The sequence below is a fragment of the Fusarium redolens genome (assembly GCF_020744475.1).
Source record: "Fusarium redolens strain MPI-CAGE-AT-0023 chromosome Unknown BKA55scaffold_10, whole genome shotgun sequence".
In the NCBI taxonomy this organism is placed as follows: Eukaryota; Fungi; Ascomycota; class Sordariomycetes; order Hypocreales; family Nectriaceae; genus Fusarium; species Fusarium redolens.
The window spans coordinates 982,920-1,006,320 of NW_025763673.1; the positions used below are offsets into that span (position 1 = coordinate 982,920).

At 47.6% G+C, this 23,401-nt stretch overlaps 6 protein-coding genes across 6 annotated transcripts; all 6 read left to right on the top strand.

The window, feature by feature from the left end:
• Window positions 1–1,645: 1,645 nt before the first annotated feature.
• BKA55DRAFT_571972 (uncharacterized protein) lies at window positions 1,646–3,172 on the top strand. Its single transcript, XM_046193109.1, has 2 exons — window positions 1,646–2,507; window positions 2,565–3,172. The coding sequence occupies exons 1-2, from the start codon at window positions 1,716–1,718 to the stop codon at window positions 2,973–2,975; spliced, it is 1,203 nt and encodes a 400-aa protein (XP_046048063.1). The 5' UTR covers window positions 1,646–1,715; the 3' UTR covers window positions 2,976–3,172.
• Window positions 3,173–4,140: 968 nt separating this feature from the next.
• Window positions 4,141–5,552, top strand: BKA55DRAFT_464707 (heterokaryon incompatibility protein-domain-containing protein; the record flags this gene model as incomplete). The annotated part of the gene is made up of 3 exons (XM_046186107.1): window positions 4,141–4,326; window positions 4,367–4,395; window positions 4,430–5,552. Coding segments are annotated over 3 exons (1,338 nt in total), but the record flags the coding sequence as incomplete, so codon positions are not given.
• A 2,882-nt stretch (window positions 5,553–8,434) lies between these two features.
• On the top strand, window positions 8,435–12,145 carry BKA55DRAFT_540763 (ankyrin repeat protein; the record flags this gene model as incomplete). The annotated part of the gene is made up of 7 exons (XM_046190297.1): window positions 8,435–8,767; window positions 8,815–9,007; window positions 9,061–9,330; window positions 9,380–9,553; window positions 9,600–9,624; window positions 9,680–10,252; window positions 10,303–12,145. The coding sequence occupies 7 exons, from the start codon at window positions 8,435–8,437 to the stop codon at window positions 12,143–12,145; spliced, it is 3,411 nt and encodes a 1,136-aa protein (XP_046048065.1).
• A 1,945-nt stretch (window positions 12,146–14,090) lies between these two features.
• BKA55DRAFT_513956 (uncharacterized protein) lies at window positions 14,091–16,175 on the top strand (the record flags this gene model as incomplete). The annotated part of the gene is made up of 3 exons (XM_046187942.1): window positions 14,091–14,156; window positions 14,281–16,077; window positions 16,149–16,175. 3 exons carry the CDS (start codon window positions 14,091–14,093, stop codon window positions 16,173–16,175), a joined length of 1,890 nt encoding a protein of 629 aa, XP_046048066.1.
• BKA55DRAFT_571984 (uncharacterized protein) lies at window positions 16,069–17,925 on the top strand. Its single transcript, XM_046193110.1, has one exon. The coding sequence runs from the start codon at window positions 16,129–16,131 to the stop codon at window positions 17,803–17,805; it is 1,677 nt and encodes a 558-aa protein (XP_046048067.1). The 5' UTR covers window positions 16,069–16,128; the 3' UTR covers window positions 17,806–17,925.
• Window positions 17,926–19,025: 1,100 nt separating this feature from the next.
• Window positions 19,026–21,179, top strand: BKA55DRAFT_691571 (uncharacterized protein; the record flags this gene model as incomplete). The annotated part of the gene is made up of 1 exon (XM_046199655.1): window positions 19,026–21,179. One exon carries the CDS (start codon window positions 19,026–19,028, stop codon window positions 21,177–21,179), a length of 2,154 nt encoding a protein of 717 aa, XP_046048068.1.
• Between the last annotated feature and the right edge of the window lie 2,222 nt (window positions 21,180–23,401).

Sequence of the window (23,401 nt, forward strand, 5' to 3'; positions counted from 1 at the left end):
CGCCCTCTCCAACTTCCCAGGACCCCTGGCACCGATTCCCTGTTACCGCAAATAGGAAGCATCTTTCATGTTGCAAAAGGATGCGCCGGAAACTCAATTGTAATGAATATAATTTGGGAGTTTTAGCGCCGTGCCTCCTATTCACATAATCTTATCAGACCTAAAAACCACATGCCGGCAGTCATTCCACTTGGCGTCCTTGATCAACGCTTTCTTACCTGCCGTATCCTGTTGCTGACGGAACCGGCCACAAAACAAACAAGGGACAATGTCTGAAGTTACAGTACTTTCACAGTTCAACCTCTCTACCGACCCTCATGCTCAAGTGCTCATATGCTGCCATGACACATGCCGCATCGCCCTTCTCCCCAGTCCTGCCCAAGTCAGCGAGCATCTCCGAAAGAAGCATAACATACCTGCTGCTGAGCGACGTCTGGTAACCGATCTCTTGAAGGCCCGTATATTGCCACTAGGTTGCTTCCTAAGCTCCCTCGTCACCTCGTCAACACTATGGTAATATACCTTCATCGACAATTTCGTCCACAAGTTCCAGTTGCAGGCACTCACGGAAAGTAGCTCTATCTCGCAAAGTACCACCCTAGCCAAGGGCGAACAAGATGATATAGAGCCTAAGAACCTTCTTTCCTCCATGAAAACATACCTCAGTTCGCTTAGACGTTCTATTTGGACCCAGGCGCGGCCGACATCAACAAATGCTAACAAATTTGTTGAAACGAAAAAGCTCCTCAAAAGCCCTCAGTAAGTCTATCCGATCTATTCACCGTCTACAATCGGGCCTAATCGACTTATAATGGCATATATTTGGCGAATAATATAGGTAATGGAACGACACGGTATGTCTTAATAAGCCATGTTTGTGACCGATTTACGAAATTCGTTCGCAAGTACTATAAGGATCACTACTATTTTTCCCTTACCGCTGCTCAATCTGACTTAAACCACCATCCCTCGGCAAGTAAGATATTCCGCCATTAGTACATTTAGAAAACAGCAAGTCCTTCTATAACAAATGCGAAGATGAAGTTTACTCCAGGTTCTCCAGAAGACTTGAACTTAATGCAGGCTGTCGAAGTATAGACGCTAAACATTACGAACGACAAAATGACACGGTAACAGTGCATTTCGGACAAGGTCTATTTTAACCAATATTGTTCCTACGATTGTGATTGACGAACAGCCCTTTGGATGACTCGTTTAGCATGATTTATCTGCTTCCAGAGAAACAGTCAATGGCGAGGTACTTTGGTAGCAAGGATCCGTGCAATTCGTCCTCGGCCAATCACGGGTCCAGATTTGAGGGCAAGCGCTCTTCAATGGAGACATAGAGCATCAAGTAAGCAGCACATGCAGCGACATGCGACGGGATCAGATATATACCCACTTTACAAACAACAAGAAACAACATAAGTAACCGAAAAAGTTTGTGTCTATCTCTCAACGTGCCAATCTGCTTTTATGTTCTATACTGAAACGAAGAAGACCCACATAGAGTATCTCGCCAGTATATGAATGATTGGCTAACCCGGTCGGTTACATAAGTGACCACGGACACCTAGCGCATCATTATTCTTCCGCGCCATTGCCTAAACATTCGCGCGTCATGTCATCTTGGAACTTGACCAAAACAACAAATGACAGTGCAATCGACATCAACCATCTGATGCCCCAACCTTCTTCTTTCCGCAGCCCCAGTCATGGAAAATGGACGTGAGGCATCTGGAGAGCTACCATCTCTAGAAACAGGACCCCAGCAACAATACTTCAAGTCGCCTCGGAAAGTCACTCCGCCAGAGCGCAACGCCCTTCCTTCACCTCCCGCGACGATCGAGGTTGAACGCATTCGAAACCCTCCGAATCTACCACAGCGTCTTCTTGACTTTAAGCGCAAAGCTGAGACTTGCGACGTCGCGCCTCTGACTTACATTCCCTTAAGCCCGGCAGAGTACGCCAGCGCCTGCGAGCAGATTGATTCTGCATTTAAACGATTCGACTACGATCCCAAACGAGGTCTTATTATCTTGCGCATGACTTCTCCAACCCACGACACATTCGTTTACTCTCTAAGTAGATCTATAGATCAGGAAATTCAGAGAGTTGGACGTGATAACAGTCAAGTTCGTGGATTTACCTCCCAGATTGAAGGCGGCGGCTCTTCCCGTATTTACCTTGGCGACAAGGAGAAGCAAGACAAGATACCGAAATGTCTGCGTCGCCAACCAGATGGTCAATTTAGGCTCGAGGGAGCTGAGTTTCCTGGCGTAGTTATTGAAGTGTCATACTCGCAGGACGGAAAGCAACTGTCCAAGCTCGCCAAGCAGTATATTAACTACTCGGAGGGAAACATCAAAGTTGTCATCTGCGTTGACATCAACTATGGGAATACTCAGTCCACTCTCTCACTGTGGAAATCCCAATTCAACCCGGACCCGGAAAGTAATGACCCTGACGACTACATATTGGATTACGAGCAAGCCATCGAAGCACAGGTCTGTTGTACCCTCAGCACTGGTTTAGAAGAACATCAGCTGACTTTTCTACCATAGCCTTTCCGGACAGCCGATGGAAAGCCGTTAAATCCTGAGAGCACTTTGACTCTATATCTTCACGACTTCGCTCCAGATCAATCGTGTCAAGACATTCCAAATATCCCCATATCCATCTCTTTTGCCAAGATCTGCGAGTTCTTGGATCGTGCTGAGAAGGGGCAGAAGGACAGAGAGTCCAAAGATGCTAGAGGTATCCGGTCAACTCGCAAGGTGAGAAAACGCAAAGTGTCATCCAGCTCGCTTGAGGAGTTGGCCTTGGATGATGAGGAGAGGTTTAAAAAGCAGGAAAATGCGGTTGATACCAGGGCTAATCATCACGATGATGACTTTAAACCGCGGTTAGGTGATGTCAATGTCACTTATCGCGATCATGACTTGAGACCGCGAGCGGCGAAGCGGCGTGCCTAGTGGGTATCGCCTCTTCCGCTGTTTTCTTAGAGGAATATTGGGAGTATGGAGTTGGACATGCAAGAAAAATAAATGATGCCCTACTCAAGAATTATCGCCAGAAACGCATTGCGTTTCCTGTTTTTGACCAATTACCATCTAGCATTTTCGCCCCATATTTCCCCCGACGGAAACGCACTGCGTTTCTCGTACCGCACTAACGAAATCAGAAAACCTAAAAATTGAAACGCGTCGCGTTTCCGTCGGCTGACCCTTGTCAAGTTCAACAACTTGACTACTCCAGACCTAAATAACAATATTCATTACCATCAACATCATCAATTAACCGACTCAAACTAGACACTGTATGTGATGTAAAACTTATTATTAATACTAGATAAAAGCATACAATTCTACACCCCGTGATGTCCCTTGTGTATGAAGCCATCGGGTCAGTCGAAATTGCCGTTGCGAGTTTCGCGGTCATTGCGCTAGCCTATCTGGGCCTTAGCTCTCCAAGCTTCTAGCAAATCAGAATTTAGCGGTCATATACTAACTTCATTAGAATTTAGCGGTCAAGTACTAGCCTAATCAGGATTTCGCTGTCAACCCAGGGGCTAGCTCATCTCATCAAGCTGTAGGAGCTTCGAAACAGCCCAAATCAATCACAACTAACGTGGTTGATAAGCGAGTGAGTCAGACAAGCAAGTGAGTCAGCTTAACCTATACCTTAAAAGCTACTTTTAAAAAGCCTATATAAAATTCAAGCTAAGCCTAAAATAGCTAGAATTAAGGTATTATATATTTAACTATGTAAAAAAGCTTCTTACTAAATTAAAGAATTGTACTTAATTTATTATATAAGTAAAATAAAAAAAAGCTTATTTACACTACTTACACTGTGTAAATAAGCTTTTCTATATAAAATAAAATAGCTAAAAATTTAAAAAAAAATATTTCTATAAATAAATAGCTACATATTATGTAAAAACAGTTTTTCTAGATTCTTAGCTATTTTATTTAAGGTAGCTAGGCACTATAGGGTAGGCTATTTTTAGCTGTACAGTGCGCTGACTCACTCGCTTATCAACCACGTTATACTTTATCTTGATAACTATGCCCGAAGCACCTAAAAAGCGCGGGCGACCACGGAAATACCCTATATCAGAGGAGAAAACAAAGCAAGATGTCATTGCTAAACGCGCCCGACGACGGCTTCGGAACTCCTCGGTGCATGGAAATATCCGATGTCGAGCCGATTCTCCGCACTCTCTTCAATATCCTCATCCCCGGTGACAAGCTGACATTGCTGCGTCATATTTTCCCTAGGCGCTTCCTACCAACAAGTTCATACTTTATGCAGCTAACAGTTGTAAATATGCACTGACGATATGCTCTCCTGATTGGTTCAGCGGTTGAAACAACAGGGATGTAAGCGCTGGTGAAATAACTGCCTGCGCTGCCTAATATCGCAGGACAATTACCCCGCCCTCCTGCGACAAACTTACACTGTTCAAGTTCATTTCATCTAGAATGAAGGATAGCATCATGGTCATGCGTCAATCCAAGGACGAGACAAATCAAACGCAAGACCTGGGCGAATCCTGGTCTCCGTATAAGCCTCTGAGCCAACATCGAGATTGCACGCGGCTGTTGCGAATCGAAGCAGCTAAGGATGGTGATCCCATCACCTGCAGCTTGTTCGAAGTCATCTTCGGTGACAGGCCCAAGTTTGACGCGCTCTCATACATGTGGGGAGATGGTCAAGCTGGGCAAACTATTACCCTCAATGGCGTCGGCTTCAACGTCCGGCAAAACCTTTGGGACGCTTTGCACTACCTCCGGAAACACGCTCCTGACACTGATTACTGGATTGACGCAATATGCATCAACCAGAAAGACATACCCGAACGGAATAGACAGGTCCGTATGATGCACCATATCTACTTCAGAGCTCAGACCGTTGTCGTATGGCTGGGAAAGAGATATGCGGAATACGAAGCAGCTTTGCCTGACTTGCAAAGACTTGGCCATGATAAACCTTCCAATGAACAAGTCAATCCGGAATTGCCAACAGATTCACCCCGAACCGACTCTGCTGAACGCAGCTTCGCAGAGAAGTTGTACAATGACGACTATTGGAAGCGCCTGTGGATAATCCAGGAGATTGGGCTAGCCCAGAAGATTAAAGTATGCTTTGGAGACTCGGCGGCAGAATGGAAACAGTTTACGCAGTTCATCACCATGCACAACTTTGGATCTAAAGGCCCTATAAGGTTGGAACGGCAGCGAGAGGAGAAATATACCGGGTCAAACACCTTACTTCAGCTACTGCAGGACCATAAAGAAGCAGATTGCCAAGACAGGAAAGATAAGGTATATGGCCTTGTAGGAATGGCTTCAGACGCCCGCGGCTTTTCTATCGATTATAATAAGTCGGTCTTTGAGATTTGGACTGACGTGATGGAATTTATGAATCGACACAGCCTATTTTTTGACAGGGATATCATATCCATCGGGCACCTCGTTAAGTTTCTACTCATGGGGGCGGAATGCGACCCCTTGCAACAGATCCTGCGGCCATACGCACCTAGAGATGGAGACGACACAATCATCACAGACACGAACCACTACAAAGCATTTGAGCTGCAAGGTGCGGTGCTAGGGTGTGTCATATGTGTTGGTCCGCGTCCCCTCGAAATCGTTGGAAATCTTAAAGCGGTGGATACGTGGATAGAACAAGTTCAAGAGAACTATAGGAATGATCTTGGTAATGCCCACAGAGAGAGCGATACAATGATTCATACAATTATAGAACTTGATGATATCAGCCTGTCAAAGAAATGCTTTGACTGCAGGAGCATTGTACAATGGCGAGAAGGAGATTACAGCTTTTTGGAAAACAGCAACCACACCGGGAACACAACATCAGGCTGGATTCGACGATTGCAAAGCAAGTCTCATGGTCTGGCTGAGAAGGACCCTTCACCTGCAGCACAGTCTTCTGACAATAATTCACGTCTGTTTCAAATGTCTGCTCAATATCAGGCACCCTGGAAACTGGGTCTTTCATCCAGCGATGTACGCGTTGGAGATCTCGTTTGCTGGCTCGGGTGGCCGCGAAGAGCCATCATAGTGCGAGCATACGATGAGACGTATCGGTGGAAGTTGCAGGTAGTGGGCACGGCAGTTGTCGCTGAAGATTTGAGAGAGCCGCGTCTGGACTGTTTTCAACGCCCAGACTGGTCTGAGAACAAGTTGAAACTGAGTATTTTCCTGGACGCAAGGACCATTTTCGTTCTTCTGGTTGAGTGAAGAAAGGGTAAGAAGTAAGTTTATTAATTCCTATCTCGATAAACATTATAGAGAGATAACTTAGACTAAATGCCGGTTCCATTCAAGGACGAGAGCGAGTGGAATACGGCAGCCGCGGCTGTTGAGTATATTATTTGGGGAAAGGTGCGTATTTGTTCGCATTACTCCCATCGCTATGGCTTGTTTGTTTGTCAACCTATCTCATGAGAGAGGATTTTGCTATTAACAAGAAGATTAGGACATGGTTTGGCAAACGCTCGCGGTTAGCATCCTTTGTTCACATAGATGTTGATGGAAAATCCGGGGATCCTACTGTACCAATTACCCTCCATATCAGGTCCTGATACACGAAATTGTGGCCCGTGCACGCAACGCAACGGCAGATCAGATGGTTTAATAACAGTGTCTTTTCAACACTAAAAGCTGATTTTAGGTATCGCCCCAGACGTATTAACCAGATAGGCGAATAGAGGAACAATGTTGAAATTGATAATCTTTTCTCTAATATGCTACGTTTGAAAAACACCATTGAGGTCTCTTCGGCATCAATGCATGGTGGCTGAATGCGGAAGGCCGACTGCCCAACGTCAGGCTGCAACGTCGGAAGCCCAATCTAGTGAGACGAGGAAATTATCACCAGTCAACTTCGTGGCAATATTATAGAAAGCAACTTATCTCATACTTTCTGATGTATTAAACTTCACTCCTTGGATATGAAGCTTGCATCAATGACTTGAAAGAATTCATACTACAACATACTATTATCCCCTCTGCCTTCTTGAACGGATCATCGCTCAGCAGCATTCATTCTCGTCATGAGCCAGCAGCCTCTCTCTCACCCCCCTCAAGATGAGGGCGAGGAAGATGGCCGTTCAGTTGTATCCATCAGATACAAGAATTAACTCAAACAACTACTTCGAGACCTCAACGAGCTCCCCACGAAAATCTCATTCAATCTATCTTGACGCATCAGGTATCGGAAACGATAGATTCAAGTTGAAAAGGACTTTTACGGGTCTCGATTGGGCGGGCCATTACCCCTGTTACATTGTCCTCTTTCACTTGAAAAAGCACAATGTAACAGCCGCAGCTCCACTTTAGTCACAGAGCGGGCGCTTCATAGCCTGATTGGTTTTTTGCTTCCAACTCTGTATGATTTTTGCTTTTCTAGCCCTATGTAAAAAGAGCGGCGGGTAAGCCTGCCTGGCTAAGGCATCGGTTAAGATTTCATGTAACCGATCAGCTGACCCCAGCCACTAAGCTATCGTCATCTTAATGGGATTAGCCTTGTTAATGCTTCTAGATCCACGGAGCCGATTATTTTTAAAGAGACTACGAGGGCACCAGGCATCTAATTATATATTGCGAAACAGACGGCCAAAAAACAAAAATGAAGCAAGCCTGAAGACATGAAAACATATGTTTAGCACGGTGACTCACTTCGTTGCACGGGCGGGACGAAGATGCGAAACAAACACCAAGCCACAGATGCGCTTGGGCCCTCTCGTGACTGGCTTAGTTAATTGAAACTATTCCAACCTACTATTTCGAATACATTCTATTGGCATCAATAACAGCTTGGTAACGGGCTTATATTGAAGCCAGAAGGCCATGGAAGAAGTCAGCGGGATGGATTTCCAAGCCTCTTTGATTGTCTCGTGTAACGTATCGTACAACATCTCCGGTGAGTGCTTAGCGATAATAGTCCTTCGTCAAGGTCCAAGCTATCTCAATATGATCTAAATCGAGTGAAGAGGGAAGCAGTTTAATAACCTTCATACTATGCCTGAGATTGTCAATACCGTCCTTCTCCAGCAAGACGCTCGCGAGGAATTATTGACGTTATGTATCGAAACGTTAAGGTTTTGTGGCTGTGCAAAAGCCACGTAGAGATGACAATCGCTTTTACGCAGCCTGATTCCAGCTCTGCCCCCTCATCATCTCTTCTTCGTGCACCGTGAACCCACAAACCAAACGACCGTCTCACAGTATATCAGGGCAGCGTTACCCTTTACTTTACCGCATAGTCGGATTAATTGAGTTGATTGTGGTGTGCAGAGCCGAAAAGCCGTTTCATTGATCAGCGCAGGCAGCCTAGACCTGTGCTGAAGAGGGGTAACTGAAACTCAACGGAGCCCCGTCATGTCTGGCTTCCTGACGGTACAATGGAAGTTGTAAGAGCTCCGATTCCGAGCGGCGCACCTGCCGGTCCTCGAAAATCACTGGAAGATGCAATTGAGGACTTCCAGGCCATATTGACAGATGATCAGCGGCGAAAACTCGGTAGTATCGGTGCCATCCAAGATCCAGACACTGTCATGATATTTACCGCTCAGCTGGATCGTGATAACCAGTTGAAGAAAGGTCGCGGCATTGCCTCCCGGCTCTCTTCCGTTCTTCAATCTGTCCAGACGTTCTCCACTGTGGTTGACACCTTCGTTGCGTCCCATCCGGAAATTGCCGCCTTAGTCTGGGGAAGCATCAAGCTTGCCATGCTTGTAAGTGATCCGTCCTTGCACTTATAACTTTTGACTGATTGCTGCAGATAGCGGTGAACTACACGTCGTACTTTGAGGCACTCTCTGTTTTGTTTATGGAATTGAGCAAACAATGCCCGCGCTTTGCTGAATACCAAGCCCTCTACACGACGTCCACGCGACTCCAGAAGGCACTTTGCGATTTCCACGCCTCAATCATTCGCTGCTGCAAGCATGTGGTGGAAGCCGTTCAAAGACCTTGTTTGTCATTTCTTACCATCGTTGTCCGAAGAGCAATTGCTTACCTGTCGTAGGGCAGAAACAGCTGAGGATCGCCTTCTTCCAGTCCTTCGAGCAAGAGTTCGAACCAGACGCGAATGACATCCAGAGACTGGGAAAGGAGGTGGAGGACGAGATAAAACTGGCAAAAGCACAGACCGATCGCCAGGACCAGATGCTTCAGGAGAAAGAAAGAGTGGATGCGTTAAAGCAGAGATCGAGGCTAAGGAAATTCATTCCGAAGGTCGAGAGACAATTGGACTCAATAAAGGAGTTGCAGATACAACGATCCACACGCCGATCTAGTCAGAGTTCCCCATCGCGATAGTTGAACTAATGCTGACCTGCTTGCAGTGAAAGAGAGACAGCGACTTCTCAAGTCTCTCTCCTCACATGATTACGTGACTCCGTTCCAGGAAGCTCGAAAAAAGCACCAATATAGTACAGCGGAATGGATATTTACTACTCCCGAATTTACTCGATGGTATGACGGAACGGGACCGGTCCTGCTCTGGTGTTCTGGGAAGAGTATGCCACACAATAGTTCTCAGCGGACCGTGCTAATATAAGACAGTCGGGTCAGGAAAGACGATTTTATGGTAAACTAAGTGCCTTGTTCCTGATTATTCCCACTCAAATGCTAACGCCATTAAGCGCCAATGTCATCAACCATGTCCTCATAAAAAAGAGCCGCGATGACCGCGCCGCGTTCTTCTTTTTGCAGTATGATAACTCGGACTCCCTGACGGCGGAAACGATAATTCGATCGATCATCCGACAATCCATGGACGCCATCACGGTGCCGGAGCACGTCGAATATCAATTGCAGGAACTAGACCGGAAGCATTTTGTTCAGCTTCAAGACTGGGCATTCCTTCTCCGGCAAAGAATCGAGCATTCAGGCATATTTTTCGTCTTCATTGACGGCCTTGACGAATGTAGTACCGCTGAGCGACGGGCCCTCCTTGACGTGTTATCATCGCTTGCTACTACTACCTTAGGCTTGAGGATATTCATTGCAAGTCGTGATAGCGTCTATGTAGACCTGAAGGGCAGGTTCTCGCACATGGAGCACGTGTCAATGGCACCTGTTAATCTCTCTTCGGACATCCGTATCTATGTTGAGGCGACTGTCCAAGAGCGGATGCGAGATGAAGACCTAGTGTGCGAAGATCCCCATCTCCTGAACGAAATCAGAGATACCCTAACTCGTCACGCTGACGGGATGTGAGTGACTTCTATTTAGCCTTGAAGGAAACAAAAACTCACTCTCCAAGGTTTCTCTGGGTTACATTTCTAATAAACGAGGTATGCATCGCAAGCTGCGACCACGACATCAGACAGTCTCTACGCAGTCTTCCTAAAGATTTAGAAGAGACTTTTTCCCGGGCACTGTCACGTATCCTATCTCGGCAAAAGAAGCCCGAATTGGTCCAGAAAGTATTTCGGTGGGTGGCGGTAGCAAAACGGCCCCTGACACTCGATGAGATTCGTGAAGCCATCTCCATCTCCGTTGGACAGCCGTACTTGAACACTGAGCGGCGAGTTCGCGAAATGAGCCCTATCATCTTGTGGTGCGAAAATCTCCTTCAGGTTACCGAAGAGAAGCCTCAATCGCTTCAGTTCGCTCACAGCTCCATCCGTGACTTTATAACCAGGGGAGACTTGCCGATTCAGCTTTCCGATTTTCACGTTGACTTGGAGGCGGCAGATCATTTCGCTGGTGAGATATGTGTTACATACCTTCACCTCAATAACTTCAAGACGACTTTGGCCCGACGATCACAGTCACTCCGAGTAAACCCTGTGGCTATGGCTGGTACTGCTCTTGGCCGAGGGACAAAGGCCACTGAGCTAACGACGCGCTTTGCAGATATTCTTGGGTATCCAAAGGGCAAAGGAAATCCGGATCTTGCTGGAACCCTTGTCGGTTACGACAGAGCTGATGGTTTGGAAAAACTTCAACAGAACTATCCATTCCTCAAGTACGCTTCGAAGCATTGGGTTTCCCACACTGCCAACTTTCAAAAGGCAAGGTCCAGTTCTTGGAACTTGTGGTATCACATTATCACGAATGGTCACGTTCTAGCGCACGTACCCTGGCAAGAATCAATACTTCACCGAAACGAAGAAACAATTCTCATCTGGAGTCACCAAAGGCATCATTATGCTATCTTGCGCTATGCTAATAGTTTTCCGGGATTACCTGAGCTTAAGAGGATTGAGCTAATGAGGACGTCAGCATCTGAAGGTGATGACGAAGCCATTGCAATTTTCCTAGATGCTGAGTGTACAATGCTCTGCATCGACAAGACGCTCCACGCGGCCTCAGGAAGTGGCCATATCCAGGTTGTTGAGCGACTTCTCGAGGCTGGAGCCCATGTCAATACTGCTACTGCTACTGCTGGAGGACGAACAGCGCTTCAGGCGGCATCAGAAGGTGGCCATATCCAGGTTGTTGAGCGACTTCTCTACGCAGGAGCTGATGTTAAAGCTGCCCCTGCTGCTTTTACTGAAGGACGAACAGCGCTTCAGGCGGCATCAGCAGGTGGCCATATCCAGGTTGTTGAGCGACTTCTCCACGCTGGAGCTAAAGTCAATGCTGCTGCTGCTGATAACGGTGGACGAACAGCGCTTCAGGTGGCATCAGAAGGTGGCCATATCCAGGTTGTCGAGCGACTTCTTGACGCCGGAGCCGATTTTAATGCTGCTGCTAATAAACATAGAGGACGAACAGCGCTTCAGGCGGCATCAGCAGGCGGCCATATTCAGGTTATCGAGCGACTTCTCCACGCTGGAGTTGATGTCAATGCTGCTACTACTACTGCTGGAGGACGAACAGCGCTTGAGGCGGCGTCAGAAGGTGGCCATATCCAGGTTGTTGAGCGACTTCTCGACGTCGGAGCTGATGTCAATGCTGCTACTACTACTGCTGGAGGACGAACAGCGCTTGAGGCGGCATCAGCAGGTGGCCATATCCAGGTTATCGAGCGACTACTCGAGGCTGGAGCTAAAGCCAATGCTGCTGCTACTTATGGGGGACGAACAGCGCTCCAGGCGGCATCAGAAGGTGGCCATATCCAGGTTGCGAAGCGACTTCTTAAAGCCGGAGCGAAGTAAACTCAGTCGAAGGGAACTAAATCACAGCTGTTTCGGTGCTATTAGAGCCTGATATGCCTACTGTACGCAGGTTGAACTAAATCCCGTCCCATTGTCTGTTGAAAAACCGGGAGTCCCCCCTATCTTTAGGATTCAGACTGTTAGTCTGAAAGTTCTAGATTTAAAGTTCAAAGTCCTAGATGAAATCAACTAGAGATATAAACCGGAGAAGAACTCTCATCTCAGCAATGAACTTTCATATGGGGATATGGATGTTAGGGTTGATACGCGAGTTCTGAGAACAAAAACTTGTCAAAATGGGTCAGAACCCAGACATATAATCCAGTAGGCAAATTCGACTTTGGGTTCAAAGCCACCAGCACACTTTTCGGCTAAATTAAATTACAGGCCCCTTTCTAAGGCGTGAATTAGCATTCCGAGCCAAATTTATTTAATTTTGATTAATATTGTAGTCGTGGCATGTCATCCAATATAGCGAAGATTGGACTCTCGATCGAGCGTCACATTTCCTATTACGGAATAGTGAAGTTTGTCTGTCAAGCGTTACATTTCCTATTATGGATTAGTACATTTCATCAGTCAGCTTAGTCATGCTTGCAGTGTCACATGCCAATGCTCAACCTAACAGTAATTTAAGAACCCACAGTGGTTGATAAGCGAGCCGATTAGCTTAAGCTACATTTGAGAAGCAATTATTTGAAAACTTATATAAAGCCGAGATACGCTTAAAATAGCTAAAATGTGAAAGTTGTACTATCATCAGAAAAGCCTATCTTTCATTTATGCTGCCCCAAATTAAACTATCAGCCATTTACTTACAATCCAAGAATAAAGCTAATAGTATGCGGGCGGTCAAGTCGCTTAATAAAGATAAATTGGTACCAAAATGAATCGTATAGGGTAGCAAAAACAAGGCGCGTTTCGACAAATCAGTGACGTATTACATCGCCCAAAATAGCTAGCGCCAGCTTGATAACGCGTCACTCGGTACGCTTCCAGGTATGGAATTTTCATGACTGGCTCCTCGCACCCGCACTATCTTGAAATAAAGGGTCTTAATCACCAAATACCGCTTATCTCACTTATCAGGGCCACTCAGGAGAGTTATACGATAAGAGCAGAAATGAAGGTTCGATTTGTTGGCACAAAGAAACAGGACAGCGCTACGCTACGTCGACGCGTTCTGCAAGTGAATCGTATAAGGAAATACCGGAAGCGCCAGAGGGCAAGGAAGGAGGCTGCCACGATAAACCATTAGGGCGAACTATTGTCAGATATAGTTGATACGGTGACAGAGAACGAAGCACTAGGGCCTGAGAGAGATTCAACCCTACTGTACCAATTACCACGGGTAATGGGCCCAATACCAACTTTTGCGGCCCGTGCACCTTCCCCTTTTGGATCTTTAGGAGTTTGGGTCAATACAAGAATATTTGGTCCGTGCCCTCTCTCCAACTACCCAGGATCCCAGCGCTGATTCCCTGTCAACGCGAATAAAAAGCACCTTTCGTATGGGAAAGGGTGCGCCGGAAACTCAATTGTAATGAATGCAATTTGGGAGCTTTGGCGCCATGTCTCCTATTTCCATGGTCTCATGAGACCTCAAAACCCGATGCCGGCATCCATTCCACTTGGTGTCCTTCGTCAAAGCTTTTTTCGCCTGCATCATCCTCTTACTGACGGAATCGGTCACGAGACAAACAGGGCACCATGTCCGACGATGCAGTGTTTTCACGGGTCAATCTCTCCATTGACGTCCATGCTCGAGTGCTCATATGTTGCCACGACATATGCCGCGTTGCCCTTTCTCCCAGCCCTGCTCAAGTCAGTCAGCATCTCCGAACGAAGCATAACATACCTGCTGCTGAGCGACGTCTGGTGACCGATCTTTTGAAGGCTCACACCTCACCACTACAGAACCCTTCTGAAGCTCCCGTACGACAAGATGGCTCATCCCCAGACCCGAACCTACATCTCGTCCACGGGTTTACGTGCAAGTTCTGCATTGAACGTACGGGCAGCTCCCAGGTCATGTCTCGTCACATAACTTCGGCGCACGAGAAGCAAAGACTCCAGCTAGGAGTGCGAAGGAACGCCATGTATGAACCCGTGTTCCTGCAAGCGTGGACTAAAAGTCCTTCGGGGGACGTTACTGGATTGTCGAATATGGCGGGTCTATGACCAGACCAGTCGGAGGCAAGGAAGTTTACGACCATCTTGAAGATATTTTCGAGCGTGAGAGAGGCCGACAGAAAGGCTTTTCAGGTGGGGACTTGGCGAACGGGGCTGGTACTACTAGGAGCTCACAAACCACAACATTCACAGATCTCAGACCATGGCTAGAGAGAACCGGCTGGGAACGGACTTTTGGGGGAATCGACCGAGAACTGCTAAAAAACCTAACTACCGCGCCCTCTCCTGTGACTTCACACCGGGGCCTGATACTGAAAGAGAGTAGTAATCGATCTAGCGATGTTTATTCCGATGAATGGATGATAAGCTCGGCGGATGACGAACGCAAAATCACTGCTCTCCTTGCCGCCGTGGACATGCTAATGGACCGCTGCGAGCAAACGGCACGGACAACAAGCAGAAGTCTTCTATGTTGGTTGCGTAGTGTACGCCCTCACGGGTGCTATGCGAAGCCATTCACATTTGTGGGAAAGGCGGCAAGTAGAAGGAAATATATCCGTGTCCTCAAGCGCTTCGTCGCTTTGGTCTTTCGAGCTTATCGCCTACCTGCGGACATTCGACAGCGCCGGGCGGGCATCCGTTTCAAGAAGTCACAGCTTCGTTTGATATCAACACTGTGGAACCATGAGGCTTGGACCCAGCATGATGCTTTAACCGAGCAGCTCTGGCGAAGTATCAAGCTATCTGATGGGGCCGATGTTGAAGTTGACTGCGATGTAGAGAGCACCGATGGAGAGGATGATTGTGAAGACGGAGACGACAGCGACGATCAGAGTAGTGTCATGGGTGCTGACGACTCTGAGACCGACGATATGGATGATGAAGATGAGGAGAGTGAAGAGGAAGATCACAACCGGAACGAGGATCAGAGCGGGAAAACTAACGCGATGAGGAATTCAGGCGGGGGAAAATTCCCACCATGGATCAAAGAGGTGCTAGAATTCCTATTTGGGCTAATCATGGCATTCTGCACGGAGGAAGTCATGGATGGTCGCCCAGATTCAACGCTGCTAGTGTATTATAGCGGTGTCCTTGGATTCTCGGCTGATCTCACTGGTTTTCTTCCTGCCAGGTCATACACGTCTAACCTCGCCGCGCTGATATACATACAACGCCTTCTCTTCCTCGAGTACGCTGTACCAACGCAGGACTACCCTCGTCTTGGAATTTCGAGACGCCCTCGGACAAATCAGCTCGCACGCCTGCAGAATGTTCGTCAGGAATACCTAGTCCTCGGATCACAGTCACCATTCGAGGAGTTATTCTCCCTACTCGCATTTGGAAGGGCAATAGCAGGCTCAGAAACACCTGCCTTCCTCCTCAAATGGAGCGATGACGGTCAGGTTGTGTCATACAGAGACGACATTGCGGTTCACATGGAAAAGTTCCGACGTCTCCCGAAGGTGCTTTTGGCGCGCGCGGAGGCTCTTTGTGAGCTATTGATGTATGGGTGGAAACCTCCATGCGATCTCGCCTCCGTCAAAGACGATATGGCAAATACGACACACGAATTTTCATTCGTTAGTCACCCGAAGAACGGGCTGGCAGAGGCTTATTTGGAACTAACCTTGAAAGCTTGCACCAGCCAAGCGGACTCCCTTTCCCGCAAAGGGCGATGGAACCAGAAGGCGATATTCGAATACCTGAAGAAGGAAGAAGCATTGCGCGAGAACCTGGCAGGTCTGATGCTCATGACGTGCGGAGGTCAGCCCCGTTCACCAGACCTGCTCAGTGTCCGAGTGAGTAATCACAGGACTAGCGAGCGTGGCCTTTACATATACAACGGCTATATGATCTATGTCACCCGTAGTCACAAAGCAAAGCGCTCAACCAATAGGGAATTCGTTGTTGCTCGGTTCTTCCCTTCCCAGGTCGGTCACTTGATGTATACATACCTTGTATATATTCGTCCTTTCGTGGATATGCTTGCTCGAGAGCAATTGCCGAATATCGATGGCTGTTCCCCTTTTTTCTTCCGGAGCCGGCCCGAGTCTGACAGCCCCCATTGGTCCACTGAACGCCTCACCAAGATAGTGAGACGCTTCACACGACAGGTTTGGGACCAAGGGATTAAGCTGCGCCTCTTACGACAGATCTGTATTGGGATCGCTGATAAGCACGTCCGTGAGGTGAGCCGTCCTTTTAACCGGTTTGATGACCGGACGGATAATGCGGATCGAGGAGTTGTATTCGCCTGGTCGAGCGGCCACCGCCCACTACAGCGAGCGAGGACATACGGGCTTGATGGGGCCTTCCCGACGCATCTACAGCCTCAGTTACTTGAGCGTTACGAATGGGTGTCAGTTCGTTGGCACGAATTCTTGCACCTTCCAAGTAGATATGCCTCTAGGCTTGTGCACGCTGGACCTGATCCTATTGCTCCATGGCTCGGTACACCTAGTGCAACGAGTCTGGATGATGACTCTCATAATTGCTTGTTCATGTCACCACCTCCATCTTCTCCACAGGCTCCGTCATATGGTGCTAAGTCCTTCACGAGGAACGATAGGGGGCAGAACCTGTTGAAGTGTCGCTTCATAATCACATCTCCTCAAACGCCGGCGAAAAGAAGACGGGTTCAATTCGCGGGATCATCATCTCCTATATTGGATCCACCGAACCGATCATGGGGAGGGTTTATGTCTCCTGTGTTTGGCAAGAGGAATGAGTCTGAGAGTATTACTATGGCAGATGAGCAGGAAAGGATCATTTCTTATCTCAACGGGAAACAAACTGAAATTCGTCTACTTAACGAGAAAGAAGCAGAGATCGTCATCCCGACCGAGACCGGTAACGAGATCTTCACGGCCGATCCGTGCCTCGATCTCATCGATCGACTTAACTGGATCCATCAGACCACTGAGGCTTGGAGATTTGTCGGCTGCGAGCTTTGTTTCATAATCAAGGGTGGGCCGGAACCCAATCATGGATTAGACAGCTGCGAACAGTGGCCCGCTAGCAAGCATGCCAAGCGTATTCTGCAGTGGCTTACTACCCTCAAGATTCCACGATACTATGATGTCAGGGGGGCATGTAGCATGTGTGGGCACGGATGGCTCGTGTGTGATGAGATGGGACAAGGAGAGCTCGCCCGCCGTGAAGCACGCAGTCAAAGAAGCAACAGCGGAAAGGCAAATTTGATGAAAGAGTATGATGCTGCGCCTGACCCTGATGGCTACTGTATGAATAAACCAGTAGTGCGCAGAATAATCGCGGCGTTATGCGCGTACGATGATCAAATTCTCGGCAAGGCTTTGACGAAGATGGCACTCGATCACGAAGGCATAGATCTGACTTCAGAGAGCCAGGCAAGGCTCTGGCTAGAGCAGAGAATACGGTCTCAAGACGACTACTGGGTCTCAAGGCTCATCTATGTGCTAGATCAGCTTATAATGGCGTATGACTTCCGTCGGTCAAGAAAACAGTCACTAGCGAGGAAAAGCCAAAGCATTGATTTGGAAAGATAGAGATGGCATATGGGAAAATGGGAATTGTATGACTAGAACCCTAGTAAACAATAACCAAATCAACTCTAGTAGAGTTGATTTTACTGACCCACTTTAAACCTAGTAGGGTTGATTATTGCCAGGGTGTAGAGTTGATTTGAAATTGTTCTATATACAGGAATAGTAGTGCTGATCAGAACAGGGGTTCATCCGGAACGCGACGCGTCCTTTCGCGCAAAGTGCTATAAGGGGGTATATCATACTACTAAATAGTCTCATTAATGATCGAAACATAATCATCATTCAGATCTTACTATCAAGGACCAAGCCACTATAACGATTACTATGACGGCTTCGAACTTGCAATCTGAACCATGCAGTGCAATTTATCCCTACGTTCTTCTCCCTACATACGGCCTTCTCGTATGCCAGGTTTGTAGGTTCGCCTCCGTAGCCGATGAGGTTGCTACGCATTTGAGAACACGACATCGCGATATACAGCCAGAGCATCGGCAGGATCTGGTAGAGAAGATAAAACAGATCCCGAATATTCTCCATAGTCAGGACGAACTACGTCGTTGTTTACAGTACCCAACGGATACGATTAAACCCATTCCATATCTTGCGCCACCAAAATCAGACGGTTTGAAATGTCGTGCTTGCGGCCATATTGTCCGTCACGTCCAAAAGATACAAAAACATTGCGCTGAAAAGCATCAATGGATGAACCCACGAGGCAGGGGAAGACCAGCACCGAATTGCCACGTATCCGCTCATGAGCCACCGTGGGAGGAACTTGTCGCGTGTCAACGATTCTTTCCTTCTCGGGAAGGTAGCAAATGGTTCCAGGTCAACATACAGACAAAGGAACAGGCGAACAGACCAAGAGCAAAGCCTAGTGCCAAGAAGCCACAAGGAACACTCCAGGGTCTTACATCTGAGGCTTCCATCCATCTACAACAAGTCATAGATCGGGAAACTCAATATCGAGAAGCTATGAGTCAACCTCGAGCCACTGTCAATCATACGGGCACAGATACATTTCCTGCTACAAGTTTGTGGCTAGACAGGACACAATGGCCGTCGATCTATCGAGGTTCCCGCCGAGACGTCCTGCAAGCGTTGACTAGATTACCTAACCGCACTCTCTCAACGCAGACTATATCTTAGGGCAGGGCAATTCGGAAGACGCGCCGAACCTTGTAAGCCCACGAGAGGACGAACAGAAGATCTCATGCATCATGAGAGCACTTGACTTGGTAATAGACCGTTGTGAGGATACCGTTCGCTATACTAGTCATAATCTTCTTTGCTGGCTGCTCAGCTCGAGACTCCAGAATCGTCAAGAGATCGCTTTCAACCTTATGGCAGAGACGAGTAGCGAGATTAGATACCGAAGGACTCAGAAGCAATTCTTGGCTTTTATCCTGCGAATATACCGAATGCCGGGTGACTCCCGACAAGAAATGATGAATGTGAAGATAAAGCCCGAGATCTCCACACAGCTAGATAGCATTTGGGAGCACGACATTTGGAACCATCTCGACGTGTCGAAGGGAACTTGGCCGGCCATGGAAAGACAGGGAAGTCCCCTGGTAGGAACACACTCTGGTCCTATGGGCGGCCAATCCACTGATGTTCCTCTCAACATTCGAGCTTGTCAAGGGTCAGATGGAAAAGAAGGCGTCGAGGATGGCGAGATAGACGATGAGAACGTTGAAGCTTGGGAGCTTGAAGACGAAGACGACGACGGCTATGATGACTCTGAATATTATGATGACGATACTGATGGGTACACGGCTAGAACTCATCAGGATCTGTTCTCAGGCGTATCAGGGGACTCTGCTGCATTTATATTCGATCAATTCCTTGAACTCTTGTTTCAACTGTGTATCATGCTCAGTACCGAAAGCTTTCTCAATGGGCAACCAAGCTCTACACTGCTTATACATTTCAGCGGTATTCTTGGATTTTCCGCGGATTATCAGAGATTCCAACTCGCCCGACAGTATTGCTCAAAACTATCGGCGATGATTTATATACAGCGCATATTTTTCCTGGAGCAAGCATTGCCTTTGCGTGGATATAGATTTATTGGCATTTCACAACGACCGGAAGCCAGGCAGTTTGAGTGTTTCGACGAAGTCCGAACCAAGTATATGGTTCTAGACTCGCAGTACCCGTTGGCGGAGCTGGTAAGCCTTCGAGATTTCGGACGTAATGTTGCACGTAACGAACCACCCTCTATGCTTTTCCACTGGAGCAATGATAATGAGACAGTGTCTCATGCGACTGTTCAAGTAACAATGAACGACTTCCGCAAACTCCCGGACTATTTTATTACACAGGCAGAAGCACTATGCGATCGGTTGATGTTTGGGATTCAGCCAAATATTGACTTGTCGAGAGTCAAAGACGATATCACTAGTTCAAAAAGTGGTCACAGCTTTATCAAGTACCCCGAGAATGGTCTTGAGTCAGCATATTTGGAGTTACTAGTCCATGCCTACACTGCAGGAAGAACCGGATTAGCTCAAGACGGCCTTTGGAAGTGGCATGCTGTGACAGCATACTTAAAACTCGTTAGTAGGATGGAGGAGCAGCTTGCTGGCGGTCTTTATACTGCATGTGGCCAGACACCACGAATTAGGGAGCTTCTCAGTCTTGAGTATGAGAATGGTCCGAACACAAGCTGCGGAATATATGCGTGGGGCGGCTATATGGTGTACGTCATCCGCCATCATAAAGCAAAGCGACTAACGAACCGCGAATTCTATGTGGTCCGATTCCTTCCGGTCAGACTCGGTCACGTTCTGTTTAAGTATCTGGTCTATGTTCGACGTGTGGCTGATCTACTACGTCGCGAGCAGCTCGGTGCCGATAGAAGCGCCCAGCAGTGCTTGCAGATACGCCTACTATTCCAAAATAACGGGAGGCCTTGGCCTACCTCTCGCCTGACAGACGTTGTTACGAAGACCACTTTAGAATTGTGGCAACAAAGGATCAATGTACGGACGTATCGCCAGCTGGCTATAGCAATCACCGAGAAACATGTTCGCGAGATGTACACCCCTTTCAACAGGCACGACGATTGGAGCAATGATGCTGATATCAACTCCATATTCGCTTGGCAAAGTGGTCATCGGCTATTTCAGCGTGGGATCACGTATGGACTTAATGGAGCGTATCCATTCAGACTTCAGCCACCACTTCTACAGTGCTATGAATGGGCTTCATTGCGTTGGCATGAATTTCTGCGTCAGTCAAGCAAAAACCTACGTTCTGTACCTAACGAGATACCCATCGCTCCCGAGTTATTCCCAGCCAACGGGAAACGAGCCATTACAGAGGTCCTCACAGACTCCATATCTCCAATACCATCCAGGACCACCTAATGGCAGTGATCGGAATGGTCTGGTATGAGTTGGTATTGGTATGGTAAATACCGCCAAGACTTGGTATGGTTTGAAGAAATCTCAATACCATGGTATTACCGGTATACCAAGTCATACCAGTAAGGCTAAAATGGGCTAAAAATAGGCCGAGTTGGTGGCGCTAGGCGGCTGGGTTATGGACCAAACTGGCTAGCGCCTCAAGGTCCAGAATTTTCTCGGCTTAGAACTTACAATCCTACAACACGTAGTTGGCCCATTTACGGTATTGAGGTATCACCTATGGAATCTCCAGTTCCAATCTCACCGTCCTCTTTGGCTACAGGCTCAACGCCATTATCCTTCAAGACTCCTACACCGTCGCCTGCTCCCCTTCAGTATCCCGAGCCTCCGGACGAATTTGTACAAGACAACATCACGTACTTGAACCGCGAAAAGGCCACAAAGAAAGCAGCCCGTCTGGGCTCATCACATATATAGTACACTTTCTTTCACCCTTCTATAGCTTTTTGACGTCGTCCTTAAAAGTCTTGGCATCCTTAATGGTATTATTGGTCTTACCGGTAATACCATACCGGTTATTATGTAAGCATCTGGTATGGTTTGGTTTGACCCCCCATACCAGACCATACCAGACCATTCCGATCACTGCCTAATGGATAACCCCGCCTAATGGATAACCAAAATTTCGCTGCGTCCATACAAAATCCAAATTTTCAATTACACCATATTCGGCCAGGAATAAAGATACTTGCAAAGTAAGATCTGTACTATATTGCTTTTTTCGTAGAATTTTTATGTCGGTTTAAATTTTCCCCGTTCCGCCTCGTGGCCTGGTTCCATAGCCCTTTGAATTCTTTTGCAGTTCACCCCATGTACCCTACGCGACTCCATCTACTCAAGCCGAGTTTTCACCTAATTTACTCCACGGAACTCCCTCCGCAATGGTTCGTCGTAACTATACCGAAGATGACGTAGCTGAGGCTATATTAGATATCACTGATAGAGGCCTCTCACAGAATGAGGCGTCTCAGAAACGTGGAGTGCCTCAGTCGACCCTTTCTGGACGACTTTCTGGTCAAGCGAGCAGGAATGAACGTATCCAGGCCCACCAGCGTATTTCAAAGAGCCAAGAGGAGACCCTCATTCGTTGGGTGTTGCGACAAGAGTCTCTGGGCTATGCTCTCTCGCACAGCTAGCTCCGTGCCTGTGTCGAGGCCATCCTCAAACAACAAGGTGATAACAAGCCTCTGGGCAAGCACTGGACCACCAGGTTCGTCAAGCGTCACCTACAACTATCTACCAAGCTTGAGAAACGCCAGGAAGCCGCCAGGTTTGATGGATTTACTCCAAAGGCAGTCAATTGGTACTTCGATATTCGGGAGACGGAATACGGCTGGATCAAGCCGGAGAACACGGTTAACGTGGACGAGGGCGGCATAATGGCGGGTTTCGGTAAGTCTTCCACAAGTACTCTATGGGTTTCCATAGGCCATAACTAATTGGTTGTCCATAAGGCTTGGACAGCCTCGTAATTGGGAGTTCCGACCCAAAGAAGAAGGCGTTATTAAAAGGCGTCCAGTCGCGCACCTGGACCTCGTTTATTGAGGCCGTCACCGCAACTGGTCGCGCTTTAAAACCCGGGATTATCTTTAAAGGAAAAGAGCTACAGAAGCAGTGGTTTCTTAACGAATTCGAATTGATAGCCGACTGGCACTACATCACATCCCCGAACGGCTGGACCGACAGCCATATAGCTCTCGAGTGGTTGAAAGACGTCTATCTACCTCAAACAGAGCCTCGTGATGCATCGGATGCGAGACTCATTATCCTTGACGGTCACGGAAGCCATGCACAGGTGGGTTTTTCGGGGTTTTCACCGCAAAGTCTCCCGCTATAAGATCGCTGACGAGCATCCAGGATGAGTGGATGGCTACGTGCTTTCTGAACAACGTCTACTGCTGTTACCTACTAGCATATTGTTCCCATGGTTTGCAGCCGTTAGATAATGGAATTTTTAATGTCATTAAAGGTGCGTATCGGAAAGAACTGCAAAAGCTGGCTAGTTTGACCGATTCTGCGCCGGTTGACAAAGTCAATTTTATTCCGGCATACGCGAAAGCCAGAGAGGCGGGCATGAGGAAGGAGATTATCTTATCCGGCTGGAGATTTACTGGAAATTGGCCTATAAATCGTCATAAGGCTCTAACACATCCTGAAATTCA

What these genes read in the sequence shown, in the direction of transcription:
- BKA55DRAFT_571972 (XM_046193109.1), top strand. Translation starts at nt 1,716, where the DNA reads ATGGAAAATGGACGTGAGGCATCTGGAGAGCTACCATCTCTAGAAACA. An exon ending in AGCAAGCCATCGAAGCACAG is followed by an intron (nt 2,508 to 2,564) that starts GTCTGTTGTACC and finishes TTTCTACCATAG; the next exon opens with CCTTTCCGGACAGCCGATGG.
- BKA55DRAFT_571984 (XM_046193110.1), top strand. Translation starts at nt 16,129, where the DNA reads ATGATCTATGTCACCCGTAGTCACAAAGCAAAGCGCTCAACCAATAGG.